The following is a 27,979-nucleotide window of genomic DNA, read 5'->3' on the forward strand; positions in this document are numbered from 1 at the left end:
CAGCAGTGTGGCCAGCAGGGCCAGGGAGGTGATTCTCTGCCTCTGCTGTGCTCTGCTGAGACCCCACCTGGAGTACTGCATCCAGTTCTGGAGCCCCTGGGGCAAGAGGGCTGTGGAGATGCTGGAGAGTGCCCAGAGCAGGGCCAGGAGGATGCTGAGAGGGCTGCAGCAGCTCTGCTGTGAGCACAGACTGAAAGAGTTGGGGCTGTGCAGGCTGGAGCAGAGGGACCTTCTTGTGGCCTGCCAGGATCTGAAGGGGGCTACAAAAAAGCTGGGGAGGGACTTTTGAGGCTGTGAGGGAGTGGCAGGAGTGGGGGGAATGGAGCAAAGCTGGAGGTGGGGAGAGTCAGAGTGGAGGTGAGGAGGAAGTTCCTGAGCAGGAGAGTGGTGAGAGGCTGGAATGGGTTGCCCAGGGAGGTGGTTGAGGCCCCATGGCTGGAGGTGTTTGAGGCCAGGCTGGCTGAGGCTGTGTGCAGCCTGCTCTAGGGTAGGGTGTCCCTGGGCATGGCAGGGGGGTTGGAACTGGCTGATCCTTGTGGTCCTTTCCTGACTGATTCTGTGGCTCTATAGCCAGGAGGTCTTCTGTCCCTTAGGTATCTTTTGACAGTGGCCATGCAGTGTCTCATTCAAAACTGAAGTAGTTGCTCAATTTTTGCAAAATGTTAGGTGCTGGAAGGTGTCAGAGCAGGGCAGCAAGGCTGGGGAGGGGCCTGGAGCACAGCCCTGTGAGGAGAGGCTGAGGGAGCTGGGGGGGTGCAGCCTGCAGCAGAGGAGGCTCAGGGCAGAGCTCATTGCTGTCTGCAGCTGCCTGCAGGGAGGCTGTAGCCAGGTGGGGTTGGGCTCTGCTGCCAGGTAAGCAGCACAGAACAAGGGGACACAGCCTCAATTTGTGCCAGGGGAGGTCTGGGCTGGATGTTGTTAGGAAGTTCCTGCCAGAGAGAGTGATTGGCATTGGAATGGGCTGCCCAGGGAGGTGGTGGAGTCCCCATGCCTGCAGGTGTTTAAGAGGAGGCTGCACGAGGCCCTCAGTGCCAGGGGTTAGTGAATTAGAAGGGTTAGGTGCTAGGTTGGACTCGATGATCTCAGAGCTCTTTTCCAACCTGTTTAATTCTGTGCCTTAGTGCCATGGTCTGGTTGGTTGGGCAGGGCTGGGTGCTAGGTTGGGCTGGATGAGCTTGGAGCTCTCTGCCAACCTGTTTAATTCTGTGATCCTCTCTCTAGATTGGTAATTGCTTGCTTGAGAAGTGGTGATCTGGGATGCACTGGGAAACTGAATAGGTGAAATGCAAACCAACCAACCAACCAAAACCAATAGGAAAGACCAGAACCCAAGCCCCTGCATTCCAGTGAAAGCAGCAGCTGCTCTCTAAGATCCAGGTTCACTTAGATCAGCCTGCCCAGGAACATGTGTTCCTGGCTGGTCTGGAGTCTCTGCAGAGAGGAAGATTCCAGAACCTCTCTGGGCAGCCTGTTCCAGGGCTCCAGCACCCCCACACCAAAGGAATTTCTCCTCATGGTGAGGTGGAACTTTTCCTGTGCTGCAGTTTGTGCCCACTGCCCCTTGTCCTGGCGCTTGGCACTGCTGAGAAGAGCCCAAACCCACCCTGTAGCCATGGAGCAGCCCTGAAAATCCCCTCTCAGTCTGCTCTTCTCCAGGCTGAACAGCCCTGAGTGTCTCAGCCTCTCCTTGTCAGAGAGATGCTCCATGCCCCTCAGCATCTTTGTGACCCTCTGTTAGGCTCTCCCCAAGTCCAGATCATTTCAAATGATTCCAGATAGGCTTCAATGTACTGCTTGCTTGTTCCCCAAAGGGCTAACCTTGTGCTCTTGAGGTGAGGGGTCTGTGTGGTGATCACTGGTGTAATGCAGAGCTAAGTTTGTTTTGCTGCCCCTCTCTTAGCAGTCTCTGCTGCTTTCTCCCCAGTGTTACCAGTTCTTTGGCAACGCCTATGCAAACTGGGCTAGTGCAAGGAGAAGCTGTCTGAGCCTTGGAGGAGACCTGGCAAGCATACACAGTGACCAAGAACAAGGTACAGTGCAGCAGCCTTCCAGGTGACAGAGCACTTCACAGCAAGGTAGGGGCTGGAGAGCTTCCAGTCCCACCCCCTGCCAGAGCAGTGCCAGAGGATCCAGCACAGGGCACACAGGAACACATCCAGACAGGGCTGGGAAGGCTGCAGAGAAGGAGACTGCACAACCTCTCTGGGCAGCCTGTGCCAGGGCTCTGGCACCCTCACACTAAACAAGTTCTGCCTCACCTTGAGCTGCAGCTTCCTGTGCTGCACTTCCCATCCCTTGGCCCTTGTCCTGTGGCAGGGCACAAGTGAGCAGAGGCTGTGCCTGTGCCTCCCTTGCTGACCCCCAGCCCTCAGCTCTGGGTAGACATTGCTGAGATCCCCTCTCAGCCTTCTCCTCTGCAGCCTAAGCAGCCCCAGGGCTCAGCCTCTCCTCCTCAGGCAGTGCTGCAGTCCCTCCAGCATCCCTGTAGCCCTTCTTGGGACTCTCTGCAGCAGATCCCTGCCCCTCCTGAACTGGGGAGCCCAGAACTGGATGCAATATTGCATCTGGGGCCTCACTAGGGCAGGGTAGAGGGTGAGGAGAACCTCCCTGGATCTGCTGGACACACTCCTCTCAGTGTAGCCCAGGTGGCCTTGGCTTCTTGGGCACAAGGGCACGATACTGTCCCACACAGAACTTGTTGTCCACCAGCACTCCAAGGTCTTTCTCTCCTGCACAGAGTGGTCATTGCCTGCAAAGAGCATGGCAGGGGGCAGCATCTGAATGTATGCATTTCATAACAGCTCTGGCCACCAGGGCTTGGGTGACCAACAGCATCCTGGCCTGGATCAGCAATAGTGAGACCAGCAGCACTTGGGGAATGTGGCTGCACCTTCAGTACAGGTTCAGTCTTGGGGGTCTCACTCCAAGAAAGACATTGAGGGGGTGGAGCAGATCCAGGGAAGGGCAATAAAGCTGGGGAAGGGTCTGGAGATCAGGGCTGGGAAGGAGCAGCTGAGGGAGCTGGGGGTGTTTAGTGTGGAGAAAAGGAGGCTGAAAGAAGACCTGCTGGCAGCTGGGCACAAGTGCTGTGCCCCAGGGCTCAGTGTTGAGACTGCTTCTGTTTGACATCTTCATTGCTGATCTTGATGCAGACAGTGTGCCAGCAGTGAGCTGGCAGATGACACCAAGGTTGGTGGCAGTGTTGATCTGCAGGAGGGTAGGGAGGCTCCACAGAGGCACTTGGATAGATTGGGTCCATGGCCAATGTTAAAGGGATGACTTTCAACAAGGCCAAATGGCAGCCCCTGCACTTGGGCCATAACAGCTACAGGCTTGGGGCAGTGTGGCTGGAAACTGCCTGCAGAAAGGGAGCTGGGGGTGGTAATGGAGAAGCAGCTGAATGTAAGCCAGCAGTGCCCAGGTGGCCAAGAAAGCCAAAGGCATCCTGGCTGGCATCAGAAATGCTGTGTGCAGCAGGAGCAGGGAGGAGCAGGGAGTGCACATTTCTGATCAGACTCCAATTAAGAGGTCTTTACAAGACTTTGTGTGAACTGAAGGACTTGTCCATGAGCTGCTGTCTTGAGTGCTGACATGGCCAGGCCACCTCCCTTCTCCTTGGCTCTTTTCCAGCTTTTCTCACTTACCACCTGAAGAACATTTTTCTTGAGCCCTGGATTGGCTTGAACGACTTAACCAGAGAACTGCACTTCGTGTGGGCTGATGGAAGTGCTGTCTCCTACACAAACTGGGCTTCAGACTCCCCCAAACTTGTGGAACCTGTTCTCTTTGACAGCCTGCGTCCAGAAGATGGCCACAACCTCCAACAGGTAAAGTATCACTCAGGGTTTGCTTCTCAGGACCAGTCTGGTGAGAAACATCACTGCAGGCGAGCAGCTCGCTCAGCTCAGCTCAGCCTTCCCCCCAGGCTCCCCCCAGGGGCTCATCAGCCTTTCCACTGGGAGTGGCAATGAATGGTGCCAGGTTGGAGCCCTCTCAGAGCTATCTCAGAGCACAGAATGGCATTGCTGCAATTCTGCAAAGGCTTTGTCCAAGCTGCAGCAGTGGCTGGGTTGAGCAAAGACTGGATGGACTGCAGGAAGTGTTCCTGCCTGATTGCTGTTCAGTTGGTGGGGAAGAGAATTGCAACATCAGAGTCTGAGATGTCAGCACACGTTGCAAATATTTACACATTTGAGTTTGGAAAGGAATCACAGACACAGAATGGCAGGGGCTGGGAGGGACCTCCACAGCTCATCCAGGCCAACCACCCTGCCAGAGCAGCATCACCCAGAGCAGATCACACAGGAACACAGCCAGGCAGGTTTGGAAGATCTCCAGAGAGGGAGACTCCACAGCCCCCCTGGGCAGCCTGTGCCAGGGCTCTGTCATCTTCACAGGGCAAAAATTCCTGCTCATGTTTCCATGGAACTTCCTCTGCCTCAGCTTCCACCAGTCTGAGCCAGTCAAACCCTCCCCACTGCTGGCACTGAAATGAGCCCTCAGAGTGCTCTAAGGCAGGGAGCATTCTGCACACTCAGACCAATGCAGATCTGCACAGCCACATCCAGAGACTCACAGAATGGTTTAGATTGGAAGAGATCTTAAAGCTCATCCAGTTCTAACACCTCTGCCATGGGCAGGGACACCTCCTACCAGCCCAGGCTGCTGAAGGCCTCATCCAGCCTGGCCATGAATAGCTCCAGGGAGCACACATCCACAGCCTCCCTGGGCAGCCTGTTCCAGTGTCTCACTTTCACAGAATCACAGAATGGTTCTGGGGTTGGAAGGGACCACCAAAGGTGGCTCCCCAAGACAGAGCACATTTCCTAATCAACCTCTTTCCCCCTCCCCCCACCTTTTTAGGCTAAATTAAATGCCTGAAAGAGATGCTGGGCTGTACTTTGGATGAACTGCAAAAGCAGCACAAAGAGCTCCTGAACACAAGCAAAGGGCTCCTGTCCAGCTGCCAAGGGCTCTGCAGCTCCCTGCAGGTGATGCAGAGCTGTGCTGGGGAAGGGGCTCTGTACACAGGCAGCCCCACGGGGAGTGAGGTCCTGCACACGCACTCAGCAGCAGCCACAGGAGCTGAAACACTGCAGAACTGAACAGCAAGAACTGTCCCCAGCTGCTAGAGGCAGAAAAAGCCAGGAGAGCTGTGCCAGATTTGCCTTTCTTCTATTTAAAGCTGTGTCTTGCCGTTGGAACTTGCCCTTCATGCAATGTCATTCCACCTCCTGTCCATCCTCCCTTCGTTCTGGCATCCAAACCTCTAGTGAGCTCAGAAATCCTCCCTGTGCCTGCACCTCAGCCAATCCAGTCTGCTCTTGCTCCTTTAGCCACGGTCTCCTAGCCTGACCACCACTGGTAACACAGTGGAGCAGGTTGCCCAGGGATCTGCTTGAGAATCCATTCCTGGAGACACTCAAGACAAGACTTGCTGTGGCCATGAGCAGCCTGCTGTAGTTGGAGGTGTCCCTGCTGCCTGCAGGTGAATTGGACAAGATGCCCTTGGAGGGTTCTTCACACCCAGTGCAGTCTGTGAACCTATGACATGCAGGAGGAGATCCAGGACACAACACCTCATGGAGCTCTACTTTACTGTAACTCAGAAAATGCTCCTGGAAAATATCAAGATGGGGAAAAACCCCAAAGATGTGCAAATGTCTAGAGACAGGACAAGGGGGAATGGTTTGAAGCTGCAGGAATGTAGCTTCAGACTGGAGCTTAGGGAGAAGTTCTTCAGTATGAGGATGGTGAGACTCTGGAACAGGCTGCCCACAGAGGTTGTGGCTGCCTCCTCCCTGGGAGTGTTCAAAGCCAGTCTGGATGAGGCCTTGAGCACACAAGTCTAGTTGAGAGGTGTCCCTGCCTGTGGCAGAGAGGTTGGAGTAGATGAGCTCTGAGGTCCCTTCCAACCTGAGCCATTCTGTGACCTCCCCTTCTGTGATTCTAATTTATTTTCACTTGATTCCTCTTGGAAAAAACTCCCTGAGAGTCACTCATTAGGCAAGACAGGAGGTGTGTGTGATGGTTTGGGTGTTCCCTGCCCCCCCACACTTCAGAAATCACCCAGACTAGACTCAGCTGGCTCTGGAAACATGACTGAAGCTATTCATTTACAGCAGCACAATAGACAAGCAGCTATTTACAGTGCATACAGTCATAGACAGGTATATAACTGGATAAAAAGGTAATACAGAAACACAACTCCCCTCCCAGAAACCTGAGTCCCCAGGAGGGGCTCCCAACCACCCCTGCACCTTCCCCCTGCCCCTCTCACCCTTACCTCAGTCCCAAGGACAAAAGGAGGTTCAGCCAAAGGGTAAGAAGCAAAGTGGGTTAGCCCAAACTGGAGGGTGAGGTTAGAGAGCTGCAGCTCAGTCAGCAGCCCCAGTGAGAGTGGTGCTGAGAGTGTTATCTAATGGGTTTATTTCTTGTCCCTATGCTTCTCAGCAAGGCTGTGAGGGAAGTAGACACCACCACTGTTTTCCTTTCACAGCCTGTGATCTAGTTCTTCTCACCCAAACCCTCTAGCCTGCTTCAAACCAGCACAGTGTGGCAGAAGGTTCTGGAACACAGCAGTGCCTTTCAAGCACCTCACCTCAGAAACAAGCATGCTGAGCTGAAGCTTACAGAGGTTCAGAAGCCAGCACTACGGCAGGGGAGGCTAGAAAGGGTTTACAGGATAGAAGGAGGTGTTTCAGGGATGTCAGAATCCAAAGGGAGAAGCAAAGAGTGAAAGCAGGCAGTGGGTGAGAGCAGTTTGCTTTGCAGCTTCGAGGCTCAGTGCACTCACCCCCTGCCCCTTGCTCCCACAGTCTGACTGTGTGGCTCTGAAGAAAGGTCCTGCTGATGACACAGGACAATGGCACGACAAGGGCTGCTACCTGCCCTCAGGGTACATATGCCAGAAGAGGAGTGGTGAGTTCTGTGCTGCCATCTGCAAAACTGCAACTCAAGGGTTGAACTCACTGGTTGCTGTGAAATAAATCAGGGGTGGCTTCTTGGGGGGTTGCTTTGATTGGGGTTTGTTGTTGTTGTCATTGAGAAGGGTGGGGGTAAAGCATCCTGGTGCACAGCAAGTTTTGCATGGGCCAGCAATGTGCCCTTGTGGCCAAGAGGGCCAGTGGCATTCTGGGGTGCAGCAAGAAAGTGTGTTCAGCAGCAATAGGAAGGTTCTCCTCCCCCTCTGCTCTGCCCTGCTCGGACCACAGCTGCAGTACTGTGTCCAATTCTGGGCTCCACAGTTCAAGGGAGCTGCTGGAGAGAGGCCAGCAGAGAGCTGTGAGGATGCTGAAGGGACTGGACCAGCTCTGCTGTGTGAAAGGCTGAGAGCCCTGGGGCTGCTTAGGCTGGAGAGGAGAAGGCTGAGAGGGATCTGATCAATGTCTCTCAAGAGCTGAGGGCTGGGGGTCAGGATGAAGGTGCCAGGCTCTGCTTGGTGCTGCCCAGGGACAGGATTAGGGACAAGCTGGAACCCAGGAAGTTCTACCTTGTCATAAGGAGCAACTTGTTTGGTGTGAGGGTGCTGGAGGCCTGGAGCAGGCTGCCCAGAGAGGCTGTGGAGCCTCCTTCTCAGCAGGCTCTCCAAATTCCCCTGGATTTTTTCCTGGGTGACCTGCCCTGGGTGACCGTGGGGGTTGGACTGGATGATCTCCTGCAAGCCCTCACATTCCATGAGGCTGTGAAATGTAATGCTGATCTTGCACCCCATGAAAATCAGCACAGCTTCAGAGAAAGGAATGATACATAAAATACCCAAATTTAGGAAAGTAAGATGATTTTCTTCTCAAAAGTGTCATGACTGAATAGCTGAAACCCACACCCATTTCACCTACAGCAGCTCTCACTGACACACCTTGTTACCACTGCTAAGCTTTATGCTTGTCACAGCCTGCAGTGGCTTAGAAGGGACCCTCAAAAGGGTCCCTGCAGGCAGCAGGGACACCTCCAACTAGAGCAGGCTGCCCAGGGACAGAGCAAGGTTGATGTGAATGTCTCAAGGGATTGGAACTCAACCACATCCCTGGGCAGCCTGTGCCAGCATCTCCCCACTCTCACTGTGCAGTGCTCCCTCCTGATGTCCAACCTAACTCTGCCCTGCTCCAGTGTCAGGGACAGGTTGCATCTCTGGGCAACCTCTGCCAATGATCCAAGTAAACCTGACAGGCACAAAGCTGCTAAGACACAAAGAGCACTATGGCAGCAAGGAAAGTGTCTTACTTCTGACTGCTGGGGTCAGCCGATGTAAGACACCAGGAATCACAGATCACAGAATTAGCCAGGTTGGGAAAGACCTCTGAGCTCATCCAGCCCAACCTAGCACCTAACACCTCCTCAGTAACTAACCCATGGCACTAAGGGCCTCATGCAGCCTCCGCTTAAACACCTCCAGGGATGGGGACTCCACCACCTCCCTGGGCAGCCCATTCCAATGCCAATCACTCTCTCTGCCAACAACTTCCTCCTGACATCCAGACTAGACCTCCCCTGGCACAACTTGAGACTGTGTCCCCTTGTTCTGTTGCTGATTGCCTGGCAGAAGAGACCAACCCCACCTGGCTACAACCTCCCTTCACGTAGCTGTAGGCAGCAATGAGCTCTGCCCTGAGCCTCCTCTGCTGCAGGCTGCACACCCCCAGCTCCCTCAGCCTCTCCTCACAGGGCTCTGCTCCAGGCCCCTCCCCAGCCTTGCTGCCCTGCTCTGGACACCTTCCAGCACCTCAGCAGCTCTCTGCAATGGAGGAGCCCAGAACTGGACACAGCACTGCAGGGGTGGCCTGAGCAGTGCTGAGTACTGGGGCAGAAATCCACCAGTCCAAAACTCTCAGAGTCTGAAAATGTGTTTCTTGCACCCAGAACTGCAGAGTCAGTAAAGCTGAGCTTTCTCCAGGGGCAATGCTAGCCTTGAAAGTGGAACATAAGAGCTTGATTATACCAGGACTTGCAGGGACAATGTGGTCACAGAATCACAGAATTAACCAGGTTGGAAAAGACCTTTAGGGTCATTGAGTCCAACCTATCCTCAGGAGAAGGTGTCCCATGCCCTTAGCAATTTTCACCTCGGTTAGTTAAGTCAAGTCTGCAGCCTCCAGATTTAACTCTCCTTGGGGTGGTTTGGTTTTCATGTTTTTGTTCCTTATCCATACAGATCCTGACCTTTTTAAGCCATCTGCAACAGACCTGGACTTTGCCTTTGCCCACTCTGGTGGCATCAGCTATTCTGTCACCCGTTCCAAAATGTCCTGGGATGAAGCACAGGAAAGCTGCAACAGCAATGGCTCAGACCTTGCCAGTGTTCTGGACCCATACAGCCAGGCCCTGCTGTTCCTGCTGGCACAGGAGCACAGAGAGCCTCTGTGGATTGGGCTCAACAGCAAGGTGGTAAGAGCAGGCAGAGAGCTGTGCTGACAGTGAGGCTCATCTTCCTCAGTGCTCTCACTTGGTAACCTGCAGCAGCTCTGGAGCCTCTATTACAAGAGGGATATGGATGTGCTGGAAGGTGCCCAGAGAAGGGCCATGAGAATCATCAGTGGGATGGAGCTGAGGAGAGACTGAGGGAGTTTGGGTTGTTCAGTCTGGAGAGGAAAAGGCTCCAAGGTGACCTTCTTGTGGCCTTTCAGTATCTGAAGGGGGCTACAAGAAAGCTGGGAAGGGATTTCTTAGAGTGTCAGGTAGTGACAGAACTGGGGGGGATGGTACAAAGCTGGAAATGGGGAGATTCAGACTGGAGGTTAGGAAGAAGTTCTTGACCTTGTGGGTGGTGAGAGCCTGGAACAGGTTGCCCAGGGAGGTGGTGGAAGCCTCATCCCTGGAGGTGTTTAAGGCCAGGCTGGATGAGGCTCTGGACAGCCTGATCTAGTGTGAGGTGTCTCTGCCCATGGCAGGGGGATTGGAATTGGATGATCCTTGTGGTGCCTTCTATCCCTGACTGATTCTATGATTCAAACTCCTGTCAGTGCAGTGCTGAAAGCAGCATCTTACACCAGCACCATACCCTTTGGCACTGGAGATCTCCCAGTGAGGCCCATTCACAGAGTCATACAATGAGAGGGGCTGGTAGGGACCTCTGGAGATCATCTGGTGCAGCTCTGCTGGAAAATGCTCTGCATCAATGTTAGCTGCTTCCTGGAGGGCAGAAGAGGAATCGCTCTGCATTGCCCTCCATGTGCAGAGTACACCAGGTTGCAGCTAGCAGCCCCAAGCACAAAAGAGGGGGCACAAGCCAGCACACGAGTCTGCTCTGCTTTATGGGAGTCCTCCTGAGCAGCTTCTGTAGCAGCTTTGTCACTCCCAGCAACTTTGGAATCACCACAGGGGTTTTGCTTGCAGACCAGTGGCAAGTACCAATGGGTGGACAGATGGAGATTAGCTTACAGCAAGTGGGCGAGGGGGGAGCCGAAGCAGGCCCTGGCATGTGTCTACCTGGACACTGATGGCACCTGGAAGACAGCTTCCTGCAAGGAAGAACTCTTCTCTGTCTGCAAGAAATCAGATGGTAAGCAAGCAAAGAGAAATGTTTTAACTACATATGATATCTAAGTATGTCTATATAAACATAGCTGAAGAGGAGGCAGCAGTGTGCCCAGGTGGGCAGCAGAGCCAATGGCATCCTGGGCTGGCTCAGGAGCAGTGTGGGCAGCAGGACAAGGGAGGTTCTTGTGCCCCTGTGCTCAGCACTGCTCAGGCCACCCCTGGAGTGCTGTGTCCAGTTCTGGGCTCCTCAAGTCAAGAGAGATGTTGAGGTGCTGGAAGGTGTTTGGAGCAGGGCAGCAAGGCTGGGGAGGGGCCTGGAGCAGAGCCCTGTGAGGAGAGGCTGAGGGAGCTGGGGGGGTGCAGCCTGCAGCAGAGGAGGCTCAGGGCAGAGCTCATTGCTGCCTGCAGCTGCCTGCAGGGAGGCTGTAGCCAGGTGGGGTTGGGCTCTGCTGCCAGGCACCCAGCAACAGAACAAGGGGACAGAGCCTCAAGCTGTGCCAGGGCAGGTCTAGGCTGGATGTTGTTAGGAAGTTCCTGGCAGAGAGAGTGATTGGCATTGGAATGGGCTGCCCAGGGAGGTGGTGGAGTGGCTGTGGCTGGAGGTGTTGCAGCCAAGCCTGGCTGGGGCACTGAGTGGAGATTTGGAAGCAGTTGTTTGCAGTGAGGGTAGTCAGGTACTGGCACAGGTTGCCCAGGGAGGTTGTGGAGCACAGAAGCACCCAATGTGATCAAAGATCAAAGATCACATTGGGTGCTTCTGTGCTCCACAACCTCCCTGGAGGTGTTCAAGGCCAGGTTGGATGAGACCTTGAGCAACCTGTGCTGGTGGGAAGTGTCGCTGCCCATGGCAGGGGGTTAGAACTGGCAGACCTTTAGGGTCCATTCCAAAGTAAACCCCCCTCCTTGGATCTATGAATCTCTAGGAAAGCCTACTCCCTGACATGAAATCTGTTGTGAGTAGCTATCAAATGGAGCTTGGAATCCACTTTGGAGTACCAAGGTTTGGATAGGCTCCCAACCAAGTGGAGTTTTCAGATGCCAGGGAAACAAGAATGAAAAGGCAAGATTGCAGTTGGAGTTGGGCAACAGACTATGGAACACAAGACTCAGGGGAAAACCCAAATTATCAATGGGGAATACTATTATCAAGTTGAAACAGCTGAAATCTGGGCTGTTAAACACAAGCCCTAGGGAATGGAACACTGGAAAGTGAGGGAAGGGTTAAGTCATTGGAAGACTGAAAAGTGAGGGAAGATTTTGTGTCCTTAGAACATGGAAAGTGAGAGAAGATTTGAGTCCTTAGAACATGGAAAGTGAGGGAAGATTTGAGTCCTTAGAACATGGAAAGTGAGGGAAGAGTTGTGTCCTTAGAACATGGAAAGTGAGGGAAGAGTTGTGTCCTTAGAACATGGAAAGTGAGGGAAGAGTTGTGTCCTTAGAACATGGAAAGTGAGGGAAGAGTTGTGTCCTTAGAACATGGAAAGTGAGAGAAGAGTTGAGTCCTTAGAACATGGAAAGTGAGGGAAGAGTTGAGTCCTTAGAACATGGAAAGTGAGGGAAGAGTTGTGTCCTTAGAACATGGAAAGTGAGGGAAGAGTTGTGTCCTTAGAACATGGAAAGTGAGGGAAGAGTTGTGTCCTTAGAACATGGAAAGTGAGAGAAGATTTGTGTGCTTAGAACATGGAAAGTGAGGGAAGAGTTGTGTCCTTAGAACATGGAAAGTGAGGGAAGAGTTGAGTCCTGAGGAGACTGAAATCAAGGGAAGAGTTGAGTCCTTAGGAGACTGAAATCAAGGGAAGAATTGAGTCCTTAGGAGACTGAAATCAAGGGAAGAGTTTAGTCCTGAGGAGACTGAAATCAAGGGAAGAGTTGAGTTCTGAGAAGACTGAAATCAAGGGAAGAGTTGAGTCCTGAGGAGACTGAAATCAAGGGAAGAGTTGAGTCCTTAGGAGACTGAAATCAAGGGAAGAGTTGAGTCCTTAGGAGACTGAAATCAAGGGAAGAGTTGAGTCCTGAGGAGACTGAAATCAAGGGAAGAGTTGAGTCCTTAGGAGACTGAAATCAAGGGAAGAGTTGGGTCCTTAGGAGACTGAAATCAAGGGAAGAGTTGAGTCCTGAGAAGACTGAAATCAAGGGAAGAGTTGGGTCCTTAGGAGACTGAGAACCAAGGGAAGAGTTGAGTCCTGAGGAGACTGAGAACCAAGGGAAGAGTTGAGTCCTTAGGAGACTGAAATCAAGGGAAGAGTTGCGTCCTTAGGAGACTGAAATCAAGGGAAGAGTTGAGTCCTGAGGAGACTGAAATCAAGGGAAGAGTTGGGTCCTGAGGAGACTGAGAACCAAGGGAACAGTTGGGTCCTGAGGAGACTGAGTACCAAGGGAAGAGTTGAGTCCTTGGGAGACTGAAATCAAGGGAAGAGTTGGGTCCTTAGGAGACTGAAATCAAGGGAAGAGTTGAGTCCTTAGGAGACTGAGAACCAAGGGAAGAGTTGAGTCCTGAGGAGACTGAAATCAAGGGAAGAGTTGAGTCCTGAGGAGACTGAGAACTGAGGGAATCACAGTATCATCGAATGGCAGGGTCTGGAAGGGAGCTCTGGAGTTGATCTATTGCAACCCTCCTGACAAAGCAGGATCACCCAGGGCAGGGGCCAGAGGAATGTCTTAGAGCCCTGACAGCTGAGGGAAGGCCCTGAGCCACTAGAACCTTGAAAACTGGATGCCAACTTGGCTGTGGAAGTGTTGTGAGCTAACAACCCCCAGCCACCTGATCCGTAGTGAATGGCAGCCTCGTTTGAGAGCAGGATATTCCCTAACAGGGCAAGAGGCTCACAGGAAGAAGCTGTGTTCTTTTCCTCACATCTGCATTTGTCCTCTTCCCCAGAACCCTCCCCTCACATGGGAGGTGCTCAGCATGCAGTGCAAGGCAAGCTGCTGCAAGCCAGCCTTGGTTACAGCAGGGTTTGCATCCACAGGTCTTCTGCCAGAAGGCCTTGGCCATGCCACACACTGAGGCTGGGTGTCAGAAGCTGCTTTAAAGGCAGCAGCTTTAATTAACCAGGCAGCTCCTGATGCCCCAGAAGCAGCTGGGTGTTGCAGTGCCCAGGGTCCTTACAAAGGCTGGCATTAGACACAGGCTTTCCCTGCAGACTTGGGTGTCCCCTGGTGCCCTTGGATACGTACATGTGAAGCGAATGATGCTCTTAAACACCAGAGCAAAGTGACATCCCAGCTCCTTAGAGAACACAAACTCATGGAATGGGTTGGAAGGGGTCTTAGAAATTGTCTAGTTCTCACCCCCCTGCTGTGGGCAGGGACACCTCCTACTAGACCAGGTTGCTCAAGGCCCCAGCCAACCTGGCTTTGAACACCTCCAGGCTCAGAGCCTCCACCACCTCTCTGGGCAACCTGTTCCAGACCCTCACCCCTCGAGGGAAGAATTTCCTCCTCATGTCTAATCTAAACCCATCTTCTTCCAGTTTGAAGCTATTACCCTTCTTATGTCACTCCATGCCTTTGTCTAAAGTCCCTCCCCAGCTCTCCTGGAGACCCTTCAGGTACTGAAGGCAGAGCTAAGATCTCTCCAGAGCCTTCTCTTCTCCAGGCTGAACATTCCCAGCCTGTCCCCACAGGGGAGGCTCTCCAGTCCTCTGATCAACTTTGTGGCCTCCTCCAGACCTACTCTAACAGGTCCATGTCCTTCTTGTGTTGGACACAAGGACTAGAGTCAGCAGCTGGACACAGGACTAGAGATGTGGTCTCAGCAGAGCAGAGGGGCAGGATCCCCTCCCTGTCCTGCTGCCCACACTGCTCTGGCACGTTTGGGCAGCCCAGGATACAGCTGGGGCTGTGAGTGCACATTACTGGCTCAGAATCAGAGTTTCATTTACCAGCACCCTCAAGTCCTCCTGCTCTCAGCCTGTGCTTGGGATTGGGATTGCTGTGACCCAGGTGCAGGACCTGGCACTTGGTCTGGGTGAACTTTACGAGGTTGGCATTGGCACACCTCTCACAGCTGTCCAGGTCCCTCGGGATGACATTGTCCTCCCTTCCCTCCAGCACACTGAGCACACAGCACAGCCTGGTGTCCTCATGCTTCCTTCCTTCCATGCTGCTGCACCTAACAGAGCTGGTTAGAGTGGCCTTGCTGGCATGAGGGGAGAAACCTTCCACATACTAACTGGATCTGTCTGATCTCCTCTCAGTGATGGCCCCCACTGACCCCCCACAACTTCCTGGGAAATGCCCTGAATCAAGAGGACAAACATCTTGGGTACCTTTCCATGGGCACTGCTACCACTTCCAAGCCTCCAGGAAAAGAGCCTGGGCTGAGGCTCGTGAGGAGTGTGCTCGGCTAGGTGAGTGCTTGGTGTGGAGAGGCTGAAGGTGCAATGAGAGACCTACAGAAGGGAATATGTTGCAAAGCAAACCTTACACACACTCACAGAGTGCCAGGGGCTGGAAGGGACCTCCAAAGCTCACCCAGGCCAGCCCCCTGCCACAGCAGCATCACCTACAGCAGATCACACAGGAACACATCCAGGCAGGGTTTGAGTATCTCCAGAGAGGGAGACTCCACAGGCCCCCTGGGCAGCCTGTGCCAGGCTCTGTCACTCCCACAGGGAAAAAATTCCTCCTCATGCTTCCATGGAACTTCCTCTGCCTCAGCTTCCACCAGTGCCCCTTGTGCTAGCACTGGCATCCCCCAGCAGAGCTGGCTCCAGCCTCCTGCCACTCACCTTTGCATCCTTAGCAGCACTGCTGAGGTCCCCTCTCAGCCTCCTCCTGTGCCAGCAGCACAGCCCCAGCTCCCTCAGGCTCTGCTCCTAGCAGAGCTGTTCCATTCCCTTCAGCAGCTTTGTGGCTCTGTGCTGGATGCTTTCAAGCAGTTCCCTGAGGTCCTTCTTAACCTGCCCAGAGCTGGACACAGTAGTGCAGATGTGGCCTCAGCAGGGCAGAGCAGAGGGGCAGAAGAACCTCTCTCATCACAACCCTTCTAAAACATGCTGTGCACTGGCACTGAATGCCTCACTGGACCATGTCCAGACTTTTAGTGGTAAGAGAGAACAGAAGGACTTAGAGCTGCACTCCCTTGTCTCTGACCTGTGCCTGAGGAAACAGGAAAGGATCTTTGCAAAGGCATTTTCCAGCTGTGTGCCAACAGAACTGCTGGCAAGGTTCTGCAGAGAGAGAACTCACAGCATTCTTAGGGAAACAAACCCTGCCCCAACAGCCAGCTGAAGGTGACCTTTGGGCACTGTCTCGTCCTCTGAGTTTTCACACTGTGGCCTACATCTCACCCCCTGGCCAGGGCACAGCCATCTCCTGATGGCCCCAGCACAGCTTTGCCTGCTTGCAATGCAGGGCACATGGCAATTATAAGGTCAGCTCCTGGACATCTTCTGGGCTGCAGCCTCTGGCTGCTTCCACATCCTATCTGCCTCTGCAGTACATCAGGCACTGCCCAAGAATGCTGCCCAGACCCCACTGGCTGGCAGAGCTGGAGAGGGAAACTCCATGGTGCTGCCTGTGGCATGTCACAGGATGGCTCAGGTTGGAAGGACCTCACAGGTCATCCACTCCAACCTCCCTGCCAGGGGCAGGGACACCTCTCAGCCAGACATGGTTGCTCAGGGCCTCATCCAACCTGGACTTGGAGACCCCTAGGGAGGAGGCAGCCGCAACCTCCCTGGGCAGCCTGTGCCAGGGTCTCACCACCCTCCTACTGAAGAACTTCTTCCTCAGCTCCAGTCTAACCCTGCTCTGCCTCAGCTTCAAACCATTCCCCTTGGCCTGTCTCTAGACACCCTCAGCAAAAGTCTCTCTGCAGCTTCCCGTAGGATCCCTTCAGGCTCTGGCAGGCGGCTCGAAGGTCCCCCTGGAGCCTTCTCTTCTACCACTTCCAGCCCACTTGCATCACATTCCAGGGTCTGGATGGACCTGTCCAAATAGTTTTTTAGGAGAGTCATTCTTGTGGTCTGCAAAACCAAAATTAACCAAAACTGGATGGGTTTGTGCTGGTTGGTACCCACACAGCTCACAGCTGAAAGGGCAACAGAGCAACACACTCACCAGAGCCAGACCAGCAAGAATTCCATGCACTAATCAGTGTCTCTTTGATTTTCCCCCATATCTTTTATGTGCTTATTAGGTAAGCTGTAAAATACCCCAAACTGACATGAAACATTGTCCTGTGCTCACCAATGTTTTCTGCAGGTGCTAACTTGGTATCAGTAGGAGACTATCCTGAAGCTCACTTTCTGTCAGACACCATAAAGGTACTCTATGGAAAATCACTGAACTTCTGGATAGGGCTGCAGAGAACTGATGAAGGTAAAATCTTCAGTGCTGTGAGGGCCTGAGGCTGCAAGGAAAGCAGCTTTGTGCTCTGCAATGGAGCAGGCTGCAGTGGGCAGCTGGGCACAAGTGGTGGCCCCCAGGGCTCAGTACTGGGGTCAGTTCTGTTTAACATCTCTAGCAATGATGTGGCTGAGGGGAACAAGGCACCCACAGCAAGTTCACAGATGACACTAAACTGAGCAGGAGAGTTGATCTGCTGGAGGGCAGGATGGCTCTGCAGAGGGATCTGGCCAGGCTGGCTCCATGGGCTGAGGTCAATGGGATGAGGTTTAACAAAGCCAAGTCCTGCACTTTGGTCACAACAACCCCAAGCACCACTGCAGGCTCAGGGCAGAGTGGCTGGGAAGCAGCCTGGTGGGAAAGGAGCTGGGGGTGGTGGTGCACAGCAGCTGAACATGAGCCAGCAGTGTGCCCAGCTGGCCAAGAAGGCCTCCAGCATCCTGGCCTGGGTCTGAACCAGTCTGACCAGCAGGAGCTGGGCAGTGATGGTGCCCCTGGACTGGGCCTGGTGAGGCCACAGCTTGAGTGCTGAGGTCAGGTCTGGGGGCAGCAGGAGAAGAAAGACACTGAGGGGCTGGAGGGTGTCCAGAGAAGAGCACTGAGGCTACTGAGGGGTCTGGAGGGCATCGTGTGAGGAGCAGCTGAGGGAGCTGGGGGTGGTCAGTGTGGAGAGGAGAAGGCTGAGGGCAGAGCTCATTGCTCTCTGCAGCTGCCTGCAAGGAGGCTGGAGTGAGGCTGGGGTTGGTCTCTTCTCCCAGGCAAGCAGAGACAGGAGGAGAGGAACTGTGCTGGAGTTGTGCCAGGGGAGGGTTAGGCTGCAGATGAGGAGAAAGAGTGGTGAGGGGTTGGGACAGGCTGCCCAGGGAGGTGGTGGAGTCCCCACCCTGGAGGTGCTGAAGAAGCTGTAGCTGTGGTGCTTCAGGACAGAGTGCAGTGGCCTTGGTGGTTATGGTTGGGCTTGCTGATCCCAAGGGACTTTTCCAAGCTTAGGGACCCTGTGGCTCTCAGTAAGGTAAGTGGAACATTAACTCCCCCTTCGTGTTACAAATTGTTTCCTCCATCACAACGCCATCTCCCTGCTCCCTGCTTTCACACACACATCAGGACAGTGGATATGGACAGACAAGTCTGCACTGGCCTTTGTCAACTGGCACCCAGGAGAACCTTCAAACAGGAGGCACAAGGAGTGTGGAGAAGTGTGTGCACTGACTGGCTACTGGTACACCAGTGTCTGCTCGTTCAGAAGGGGATTCATCTGCAAAAAGCCCAAAGGTAAGTAAGAGCTCCACTGCATGGAGATGCTTCAGATGGATTTTCACTGCATAACATCAAAATGCCAAGCATTACAAGTTTGTGTGCTGGAGGAGCAGCTCAGCAGGAGCCAGCAGTGTGCACCTGCAGCCCAGAGAGCAACCAGAGCCTGGGCTGCAGCAGGAGCTCCAAGTGCAGGGTGCTGCACTTTGGCCACAACAACCCCATGCAGAGATACAGGCTGGGGTCAGAGTGGCTGAGAGCAGCCAGACAGAGAGGGATCTGGGGGTGCTGATTGATACCCACCTGAACATGAGCCAGCAGTGTGCCCAGGTGGCCAAGAGAGCCAGTGGCATCCTGGCCTGCATCAGGAATGGTGTGGCCAGCAGGAGCAGGGAGGTCATTCTGCCCCTGTACTCTGCACTACTCAGACCACACCTTGAGTGCTGTGTTCAGTTCTGGGCCCCCCAGTTTAGGAGGGACATTGAGATGCTTGAGTGTGTCCAGAGAAGGGCGACGAGGCTGGGGAGAGGCCTTGAGCACAGCCCTACGAGGAGAGGCTGAGGGAGCTGGGATTGGTTAGCCTGGAGAAGAGGAGGCTCAGGGGAGACCTCATTGCTGTCTGCAACTACCTGAGGGGAGGTTGTGGCCAGGAGGAGGTTGCTCTCTTCTCTCAGGTGGCCAGCACCAGAACGAGAGGACACAGCCTCAGGCTGCACCAGGGGAGATTTAGGCTGGAGGTGAGGAGAAAGTTCTTCCCTGAGAGAGTCATTGGGCACTGGAATGGGCTGCCCGGGGAGGTGGTGGAGTCGCCGTCCCTGGAGCTGTTCAAGGCAGGACTGGACGTGGCACTTGGTGCCATGGTCTGGCCTTGAGCTCTGTGCTAAAGGGTTGGACTTGATGATCTGTGAGGTCTCTTCCAACCTTGGTGATGCTGTGATACTGTGAGGAGCAGTGTGGGCAGCAGGGCCAGGGAGGGGAATCTGCCCCCCTGCTCCACTCTGCTGAGACCACACCTGGAGCACTGTGCCCAGCTCTGGAGCCCCTGTGACAGGAAAGATCTGGAGGGGCTGGAAGGTGTCCAGAGCAGAACCACGAGGATGCTCAGAGGGCTGGAGCTGCTCTGCTACGGGGACAGGCTGAGGGAGTTGGGGCTCTTCAGTCTGGAGAGGAGAAGGTTCTGAGGGGACCTTATTGTGGTCTTGCAGTATCTGCAAGGGGCTAGGAGAAAGCTGGGGAGGGAGTTTTTAGGCTGTCAGGTAGTGGTAGGACAGGGAGGGAATGGATCCAAGCTAGAGGAAGACAGATTCAGATTGAATGTTTGGAAGAAGTTCTTCCTCATGAGGGTGGTGAGACACTGGCACAGGTTGCCCAGGGAGGTGGTGGAGCACAGAAGCACCCAATGTGATCAAAGATCACATTGGGTGCTTCTGTGCTCCACCACCTCCCTGGAGGTGTTCAAGGCCAGGCTGGATGAGACCTTGAGCAACCTGTACTAGGGGGAGGTGTCCCTACCTTTGGCAGGGGGTTCAAGTGGATGAGCTTTGAGGTCCCTTCCAACCTAACCCATTCTGTGGTTCTATGACTGTCCTCTTGGCTGGTGGATTGCAGCAAGTATGAGAGATTCAGGTTGAGGATAATGCTGGTACTATTCTGAGAGCAAAGCACCACCTGCAAGGAGGTCAGAGAATCACTGAAACACTCAGGTTGGCAAAGCCCCTCAGGATCACCAAGTCCAACCCAGATCCCTGCTCTGCAAGGTGCTCCCTAAACCATGGCACTAAGCACCACATCCATCACCTCCCTGGGCAGCTCATCCCAGTCCCTGACCACTCCTGCTGGGAAAAAATGCTTCCTACTGTCCAGTCTAACCCTGCCCTGCTGCAGCTTGAGGCCATTCCCTGTTGTCCTGTCTCAAATGTCCTGTGAGCAGAGCCCAGCACCAACCTCTCCACAACCTCCTTTCAGGTAGACAGTGATGAGGTCTGCCCTCAGCCTCCTCTGTTTCACACTAACCCTCCCCAGCTCCTGCAGTCTCTCCTCACCAGATTTACTCCCCAGGTCCTTCCCAGCTTCCTTGCACTCCTCTGCTCTGCCTCCAGCACCTCCACATCTCTCTTGTGTTGAGGTGCCCAAAGCTGAACCCAGCACTGGAGCTGTGGCCTCAGCAGAGCAGAGTGCAAGGGCACAATCCCCTCCCTGCTGCTGCTGCACACAGCATTGCTGATGCCAGCCAGGATGCCTTTGGCTTTCTTGGCCACCTGGGCACACTGCTGACTCCTGCTCAGCTGCCTGGGCACACTGCTGGCTCATGTTCAGCTGCCTGGGCACACTGCTGGCTCCTGCTCAGCTGCCTGGGCACTGCTGGCTCCTGTTCAGCCACTTGTCCATTACAACCCCCAGGTCCCTTTCTGCAGGCAGTTTCCAGCCACACTGCCCCAGGCCTGTAGCATTGCCTGGGGTTGTTGTGGCCCAGGTGCAGGAGCTGCCATTTGGCCTTGTTGAAGCTCATCCCTTTAACACTGGCCATGGATCCAGCCTGCCCAAGTGCCTCTGGAGATCAGCTGTAGATCTGTAGTCCCTCCTGCAGATCAACACTGCCAACTACCTTGGTGCCACCTGCCAGCTCACTGCTGCCACCCTCTGTGTCTGCATCGAGGTCACCAGTGAAGATGTCAAACAGAAGCAGTCCCAGCACTGAGCCCTGGGGCACACCACTTGTGCCCAGCTGCCAGCTGGACTTAACTCCACTGACCACCACCCTTTGTGCTCATCCACCGGCAGTGCCTACCCAGCAGAGCTGTGCTCAGCCAAGCCATCAGCAGCCACTTTGGCCACGAGGATTCTGTGGGAAACAGAGTCCAGACTGCATGAGCCTGGCACCAGCTGAGAGCAAATGAACATGGTCCAGATGATGAACTTCTGTTTGCTCAGCCTTCCGATTTCTGCCCACCTTTCCCTTCCCTGCTGAGCTCGACAGGTGCAAGCCCCACACAGAGCCCACAGCCAGGCAGTGCTCCCCTCTGAGAATCATAGAATCATAGAATCATAGAATCAAGCAGGTTGGAAGAGACCTCCAAGCTCAGCCAGTCAAACCTATCCCCCAGCCCTATCCAGTCAACCAGACCATGGCACTAAGTGCCCCAGCCAGGCTTTTCTTGAAGACCTCCAGGAATGGTTACTCCACCACCTCCCTGGGCAGCCCATTCCAATGCCAATCACTCTCTCTGCAAACAACTTCCTCCTAACATCCAGCCTAGACCTGCCCTGGCACAGCTTGAGGCTGTGTCCCCTTGTTCTGTCCATGGGTGCCTGGGAGAAGAGCCCAACCCCACCTGGCTACAGCTTCCCTTCAGGTAGTTGTAGACAGCAATGAGGTCACTCCTGAGCTGCCTCTTCTGCAGGCTAAACAATCCCAGCTCCCTCAGCCTCTCCTCGTAGGGTTTGTGCTCCAGAGAGAACAGAGAAAAGGAGCTAAACCCACACGAGAGCCTTTTCAGCTGAGGGGAAGATGCTCCTGGCACACCTCTGACAGTCAAGACCTCAATGCAGGACATGTTTTGGCTCTGAATGACTAAGGATGCTCTGGGCAGCTTCTCAGAAACAAACCTGAAAACACTCAGAAATCACCAAAACCTGGCTCCAATGTCTTGTCTTGTTGGGCACCTCCACTGAGGCTCTTGGACTGAAAGAGCCAATCAGAGTCATACAATGCCTTAGATTGGAAGAGACCTCACAGATCATCCACTCCAACCTCCCCCCACTATGGGCAGGGACACCTCTCAACTAGGCTTGGCTGTGCAAGGCCTCAGCCAACCTGGCCTTGAACCCCTCCAGGGAGGAGGCAGCCACAGCCTCCCTGGGCAGGTGTTCCAGAGTCTCAGCAGCCTCCTACTGAACAACTTCCTCCTCAGCTCCAGTCCAACCCTGCTCTGACTCAGCCTCAAACCATTCCCCCTTGGCCTGTCTCATGGCCCCCCTGTGGGGTGCACCCAAAGCAGTGTGGCCAGCAGATAGAGATGATTCTGTCCCTTTACTCTGCCCTGCTGAGACCTCAGCTGCACTGCTGGGTCCAGCTCTGGAGCTCTCAGCACACCAAGGACATGGCCCTGATGGAGCAGGTACAGAGGAGGCCATGAAAATGCTCAGGGGTTGGAGCAGCTCTGCTCTGGGGACAGGCTGAGGGAGCTGGGGGTGTGCAGCCTGCAGAAGAGAAGGCTCCAGGCACACCTAAGAGCAGCCTACCAGTGCTGAAGGGGCTACAAGCAGGCTGCAGAGAGACTGTTTGCAAAGGGCTGCAGGGACAGGACGAGGGCAGTGGCTGCAAAGCAGAGCAGAGCAGATGGAGATTGGCTGTGAGGAACAAGTTCTGCAGCAGGAGGCTGCTGGAACCCTGCAACAGGTTGCCCAGGGAGGTGTTTGAGGCCCCATGGCTGGAGCTATTGCAGGTGAGGCTGGGCAGGGCTGTGGGCAAGCTGCTCTAGTAGAGGTTGGAGTGGATGAGCTTTGGAGGTCACTTCCAACCCAAACCATTCTGTGATTCCATGATTCTATGGGAAGTTCCTCTCCAGTAGGATGCTTGCTGGAGGTGTACACATGCTTAGCTTCACCTCTCTAGGAGAGCAGCTCTAACCAGCAGGTGTGTTCAGGGGCAGTTGCCAGAGCATCAGGGCTTAGGAACTCTTAAATGCTTCATTACTTTTGAAAGCATTCAGAATCAACACTGCTTTCTTTTCCTTCCCAAAGCTGCTGACAGCAGAGTGATGGCCTCTGACAATGCAGGTAAGGAGCTGCTCCAGCACACCAAGGATGGCATTCCACAGCTTAGGGGTATTTATGCTGAGGGGATGTGGAAAGTCTGGAAGCTTCATTTCTACCTGGACATCAACACAGAGCTTACTCTGCCCTGACCTGGGGCTTGCTCAGGTTTAATTACACTTTGTTAGGAGAAACAAAAGCCAAAAATCCAACCAGAAACATCAAACCTCCTGGTGGGCTCAGACTCTGCACTGCATTTGCCTGCTCTCTGCTGAAGGAAAGCCCATCTACCGCAGGGGGGTGAGGGCACAGAGGGCACTGCAGGCCACTTTGACAAGGACTCCAAACTGGGAGCAGTGGTGACACCCTCAGGCTGTGCTGCTGTTCAGGCAGCGGCTGGAGCTGGAATGAAATCCAGCAAGGGCAAGGGCAGAGTCCTGTGCGTGGGAAAGAACAACCTCGTGGAGCAGGATAGGCTGGGACTGACCTGCTGGGGAGCAGCACAGAGGAGAGGGGCCAGGGGTCCTGGTGGGCAGAGGGGAGCCAGCAATGTGCCATTGCAGCCAAGAAGGCCAAGGGCAGCCTGGGCAGGATTAGAAGGGCTGTGGTTAGAAGTCAGAGGGAGGTTCTCCTCCCCCTCTGCTCTGCCCTGCTGAGGCCACATCTGGAATATTGTGTCCAGTTCTGGGCCCTCAGCTCAAGAAGGAGCTCAGGGAAGTGCTTGAGAGAGCCCAGCCCAGAGCCCCCAGGCTGCTGCAGGCAGTGAGCATCTCCTGTGAGGCCAGGCTGAGGCAGCTGGGGCTGGCAGCTGGCAGCAGAGGAGCCTGAGGGCTGCCCTCAGTGCTGAGCTAAAGCTGTGCAGGGCAGTGTGGGGAGGATGCAGCCAGGCTCTGCCCAGGGGTGGCCAAGGGCAGCACAAGGGGCACTGGGGGCAAGCTGCAGCAGAGGAGGTGCCATGGGAACAGGAGGGGAAACTTTATCAGTGTGAGGGCTGCAGGCTGCCCAGAGAGGCTGTGGAGTCTCCTCTGGAGCCTTTCCAAGCCCACCTGGCTGTGCTCCTGTGTGCCCTGCCCTGGGTGATGCTTCTGTGGCAGGGGGGTTGGCCTGGATGATCTTTTAGGTCCCTTCCAACCCCTAACGTTCTGTGATCCTGTGACACATTCTGAAATCATCTAAGATCAAAGCTCTTGATTCCCTTTCATCCACTTACAGAAGGGAAGATGGAGCAAGGACTTTCCACCAGCACCACCTGGCCCTTGCTTCTCCTCACCCTGCCTCTAGCTGCAGCTGGAAGTGCTGTTTATTTCTGCTTGAGGAGGAGGCAAAGCCTGCAAGATACTTCAAGCAGGATGAGTGCACTGGAAGCAGCACCTGTGGACACCCCAGGCACCCCAGGAAAGGATGCAGACACCAAGGTGTAGCCTGACAGCAACCAGCCTTGGGCCAGCTTTGCTCTCCCCTACCCAAAGCAGAGCCTCCTCTGCACAGGGGTTTGTGTAAATCCATGGATTTATGTCACACTGATGTCCTCCCTCCTGGACCAAAGGGCTGCAGAGTTGTGCCAGTGCACAGCAATGAGCCTGGCTGAAAAGCTGCAGAGGTGTGGGGGGGAAATGCTGGCAGAGATCTGCTCTGTGACCTGCTTTGCTTAGCTCAGTGTAGGGACTCCTCCTTGTGCACAGAAGGGAAATCCTTTCTCATAGCTTCCCACTGTTCTTTTCTTGCTATATTCCTCTGGTGTGAGCCAGGCTGGGATGGGAACCACTGCTCACTGCAGGTTTTCACCTTGCCAGGCTATCAGTGCAGTCCTGGGATACCTGTCCTAGCATCTGCATCTGAGCAGGTGCAGTACAGACAAGTTCAGAGTCCTGCAGCTGGGCAAGAACAGCAGGCACCAGCACAGACTGCTGGGCAGCAGCTCCCTGCAGAAAGAGCTTGGGGTGCCAATGCTCAGAAGTTCTGCATGGGCCAGCAATGTGCCCTTGTGGGGCCAATGGCATCCCAGGGGGCATGAAGAAAAGTGGGGGCAGCAGGGCTAGGGAGGTTAGGAAATGAAACCGTGTGGAAGGCAGAGCTGTCACTCAGAGGGTTTGGTCAGCTGCACACAAACACTGTCTGGGTAAGGCCTGGGTTGTCCTGCAGTACTGTGCCCAGTTCTGAGCTCCCCAGTTCCAGAGAGACCTGCTGGAGAGAGTCCAGCAGAGAGCTGTGAGGATGCTAAGGGACTGGACCAGCTCTGCTGTGAAGAAAGGCTGAGAGCCCTGGGGCTGCTTAGGCTGGAGAGGAGAAGGCTGAGTGGGATCTGATCAATGACTCAATAGCTGAGGGGTGGGGGTCAGGATGAAGGTGCCAGGCTCTGGGTGGTGCTGCCCAGGGACAGGACAAGCAACAGCAGGTACAAGCTGGGACCCAGGAGGTTCCAGCTCAGCATGAGGAGCAACTTGTTTGGTGTGAGGGTGCTGGAGCCTGGAGCAGGCTGCCCAGGAAGGCTGTGGAGTCTCCTGCTCTGGAGCCTTTCCAAGCCCACCTGGATGTGTTGCTGTGTGCCCTGCCCTGGGTGATGCTGTAGCAGGGGGGTTGGACTGGATGACCTCTGGAGATCCCTTCCAGGCCCTACCTGCTGTGACTCTGTGATCTGTGAATTAAATGTTAGTTCCTTCAAAAAAAAGAATGGATGGAAAGATAGAGGGGAAACATGAAGAGACTGCTTTATTCCTGCTTCCAGTTTGAAAGTTGGGAACAATGATGTCATCATGGAATCACAGAAGCAAGAAGGCTGGAAGAGAGCTCCAAGCTCAGCCAGCCCAACCTAGCACCCAGCCCTGCCCAAGCAACCAGACCATGGCACTAAGTGCCCCAGCCAGGCTTGGCTGCAACACCTCCAGCCACACAGACTCCACCACCTCCCTGGGCAGCCCATTCCAATGCCAATCACTCTCTCTGACAACAACTTCCTCCTAGCATCCAGCCTAAACCTGCCCTGGCACAGCTTGAGGCTGTGTCCCCTTGTCCTGTCCCTAGTTACCTGGTAGCAGAGCCCAACCCCACCTGGCTACAGCCTCCCTGCAGGCAGCTGCAGGCAGCAATGAGCTCTGCCCTGAGCCTCCTCTGCTGCAGGCTGCACCCCCCCAGCTCCCTCAGCCTCTCCTCACAGGGCTCTGCTCCAGGACCCTCCCCAGCCTTGCTGCCCTTCTCTCCACACCTTCCAGCACCTCAACATCTCTCTGCAACTGAGGAGCCCAGAACTGGACACAGCACTCAAGGGGTGGCCTGAGCAGTGCTGAGCACAGGGGCACAAGAACCTCCCTTGTCCTGCTGCCCACACTGCTCCTGAGCCAGCCCAGGATGCCATTGGCTCTGCTGCCCACCTGGGCACTGCTGCCTGCTCTTCAGCTCCTCTCTGCCAGCACCCCCATGTCCCTCTCTGCCTGGCTGCTCTCAGCCACTCTGGCTCCAGCCTGTAGTGCTGCTTGGGATTGTTGTGGCCAAAGTGCAGAACCCTGCACTTGGCCTTGTTCAGTCTCATCCCAATGGCCTCTGCCCACCCATCCAGCCTGGACAGGTCCCTCTGCAGGGCTCTCCTACCCTCCAACAGCTCCACAGCTGCTCCTAACTTCTCTATCAGTCTGTAAAGGCAACATTTTTATGCTAGGTTCAAACTAATAACGAAACTGCCACACTGGATGCTCTTTCCATTAGGCTTTATTTCAGCAGTGATGCTTTCAGTGCTTTTAAAGCCAAGCAGATGTAATAAATGGCTGTTACCCTCCAGTGCAGAGAAAGAAACTCACCAATATACCTCCTGACAATAAACTCTGCCATTCTTTGTTCTGCTTTCATTGGGTCATGTGCTGCCTTGCTCCCCTTTCAGCTGTGCTTCAGCTGTACACAGCTGCAGTCTTTGCCTTGGCACAGTTTAGCATCACAGGCTGCAGCCAGAGCAGTGTGGACAGCAGGGCAAGAGAGGGAATCCTACTCCTTGGCTCTGCTCTGCTCAGACCTCACCTCCTATCCTGCTTACAGTGCTGCTGTCCCCAGCAGAAGGAGGACACAGAGGTGCTGAGTGAGGCCAGAGGAGACTACAGAGATGCTCCAAGGGCTGGAGCAGCTCTGCTGTGAGGACAGGCTGAGGGAGTTGGGGGTGTGCAGCCTGGGGAAGAGAAGGCTCCAGGGGGACCTTAGAGCTGCCTAACAGTACCTGAAGAGATCCTACAGGAAGGTTGCAGAGGACCCTCCATGAGGGTGTCTAGAGACAGGCCAAGGGGGAATGGTTTGGAGCTGAGAGCAGGGTTAGACATGAGCTGAGGAAGAACAACTTCAGCAGGAGGGTGGTGAAACTCTGGACGAGGTAGCCCAGGGAGGCTGTGGATGCACTTCAGCTGACACAGAGCAAAGTGTGGTGCAGCACAGCCAGTATCAAGCACTGTGTGCAGTTTAAGTACCTGGCAAAGAGGAACTCTGCAGCTGTGGTGTGCTTAGTCTCACTGACACTACAAATCCCTGATTCCATCTGTCCTGATCTCAAGCTCTCCCCTGACTGTTTTTACTATTCCTTTTCCTTAGATATGACTCTCATCTCCAGGTCTCCCTGGAGTCTTCTCTTCTCCAGGATGAACACCTCCAGCACCCTCAGCCTGTCCTCATTAGCAGAGCTGCTCCAATCCCTGAGCATTTTCATGGCCTCCTCTGTACCTGCTCCGTCAGGTCCATGTCCTTCCTGTGCTGAGGGCTCCAGAGCTGGACCCAGCAGTGCAGCTGAGGTCCCAGCAGTGCAGCTGAGGTCCCAGCAGTGCAGCTGAGGTCCCAGCAGTGCAGCTGAGGTCCCAGCAGTGCAGCTGAGGTCTCAGCAGAGCAGAGTAAAGGGACAGAATCATCTCTATCTGCTGGCCACACTGCTTTGGGTGCACCCCACAGGGGGGCCATGAGACAGGCCAAGGGGGAATGGTTTGAGGCTGAGTCAGAGCAGGGTTAGACTGGAGCTGAGGAGGAAGTTCTTCAGTAGGAGGCTGCTGAGACTCTGGACATGGTTACTGTGCTGACCCAGCTGCTCTGTAGCAGCCCTGGTCAGCAGTGGGGGTTCTGCTAAGAGCCAAAGGATGCTCTTGGATAAAGGCAAACTGATGCCAAAGGGCTGCTGGAT

General features: G+C 54.6%; 1 protein-coding gene across 1 annotated transcript in view; it reads left to right on the forward strand.

Annotated features, from left to right (window-relative positions):
- LOC135185516 (macrophage mannose receptor 1-like) overlaps positions 1–20,659 on the forward strand; it is a 66,888-nt gene extending 46,229 nt beyond the window's left edge. Inside the window, exons 21-29 of the mRNA XM_064162271.1 lie at positions 1,925–2,030; positions 3,631–3,827; positions 6,819–6,921; positions 9,152–9,384; positions 10,333–10,498; positions 14,676–14,828; positions 16,687–16,803; positions 17,935–18,102; positions 20,499–20,659. Of these exons, the coding sequence (XP_064018341.1) occupies positions 1,925–2,030; positions 3,631–3,827; positions 6,819–6,921; positions 9,152–9,384; positions 10,333–10,498; positions 14,676–14,828; positions 16,687–16,803; positions 17,935–18,102; positions 20,499–20,659 (1,404 nt within the window). The remainder of the gene's footprint in view (positions 1–1,924; positions 2,031–3,630; positions 3,828–6,818; positions 6,922–9,151; positions 9,385–10,332; positions 10,499–14,675; positions 14,829–16,686; positions 16,804–17,934; positions 18,103–20,498) is intronic.
- The last annotated feature ends 7,320 nt before the right edge of the window (positions 20,660–27,979 follow it).

The sequence above is a fragment of the Pogoniulus pusillus genome, chromosome 23 (assembly GCF_015220805.1).
Source record: "Pogoniulus pusillus isolate bPogPus1 chromosome 23, bPogPus1.pri, whole genome shotgun sequence".
Classification (NCBI taxonomy): Eukaryota; Metazoa; Chordata; class Aves; order Piciformes; family Lybiidae; genus Pogoniulus; species Pogoniulus pusillus.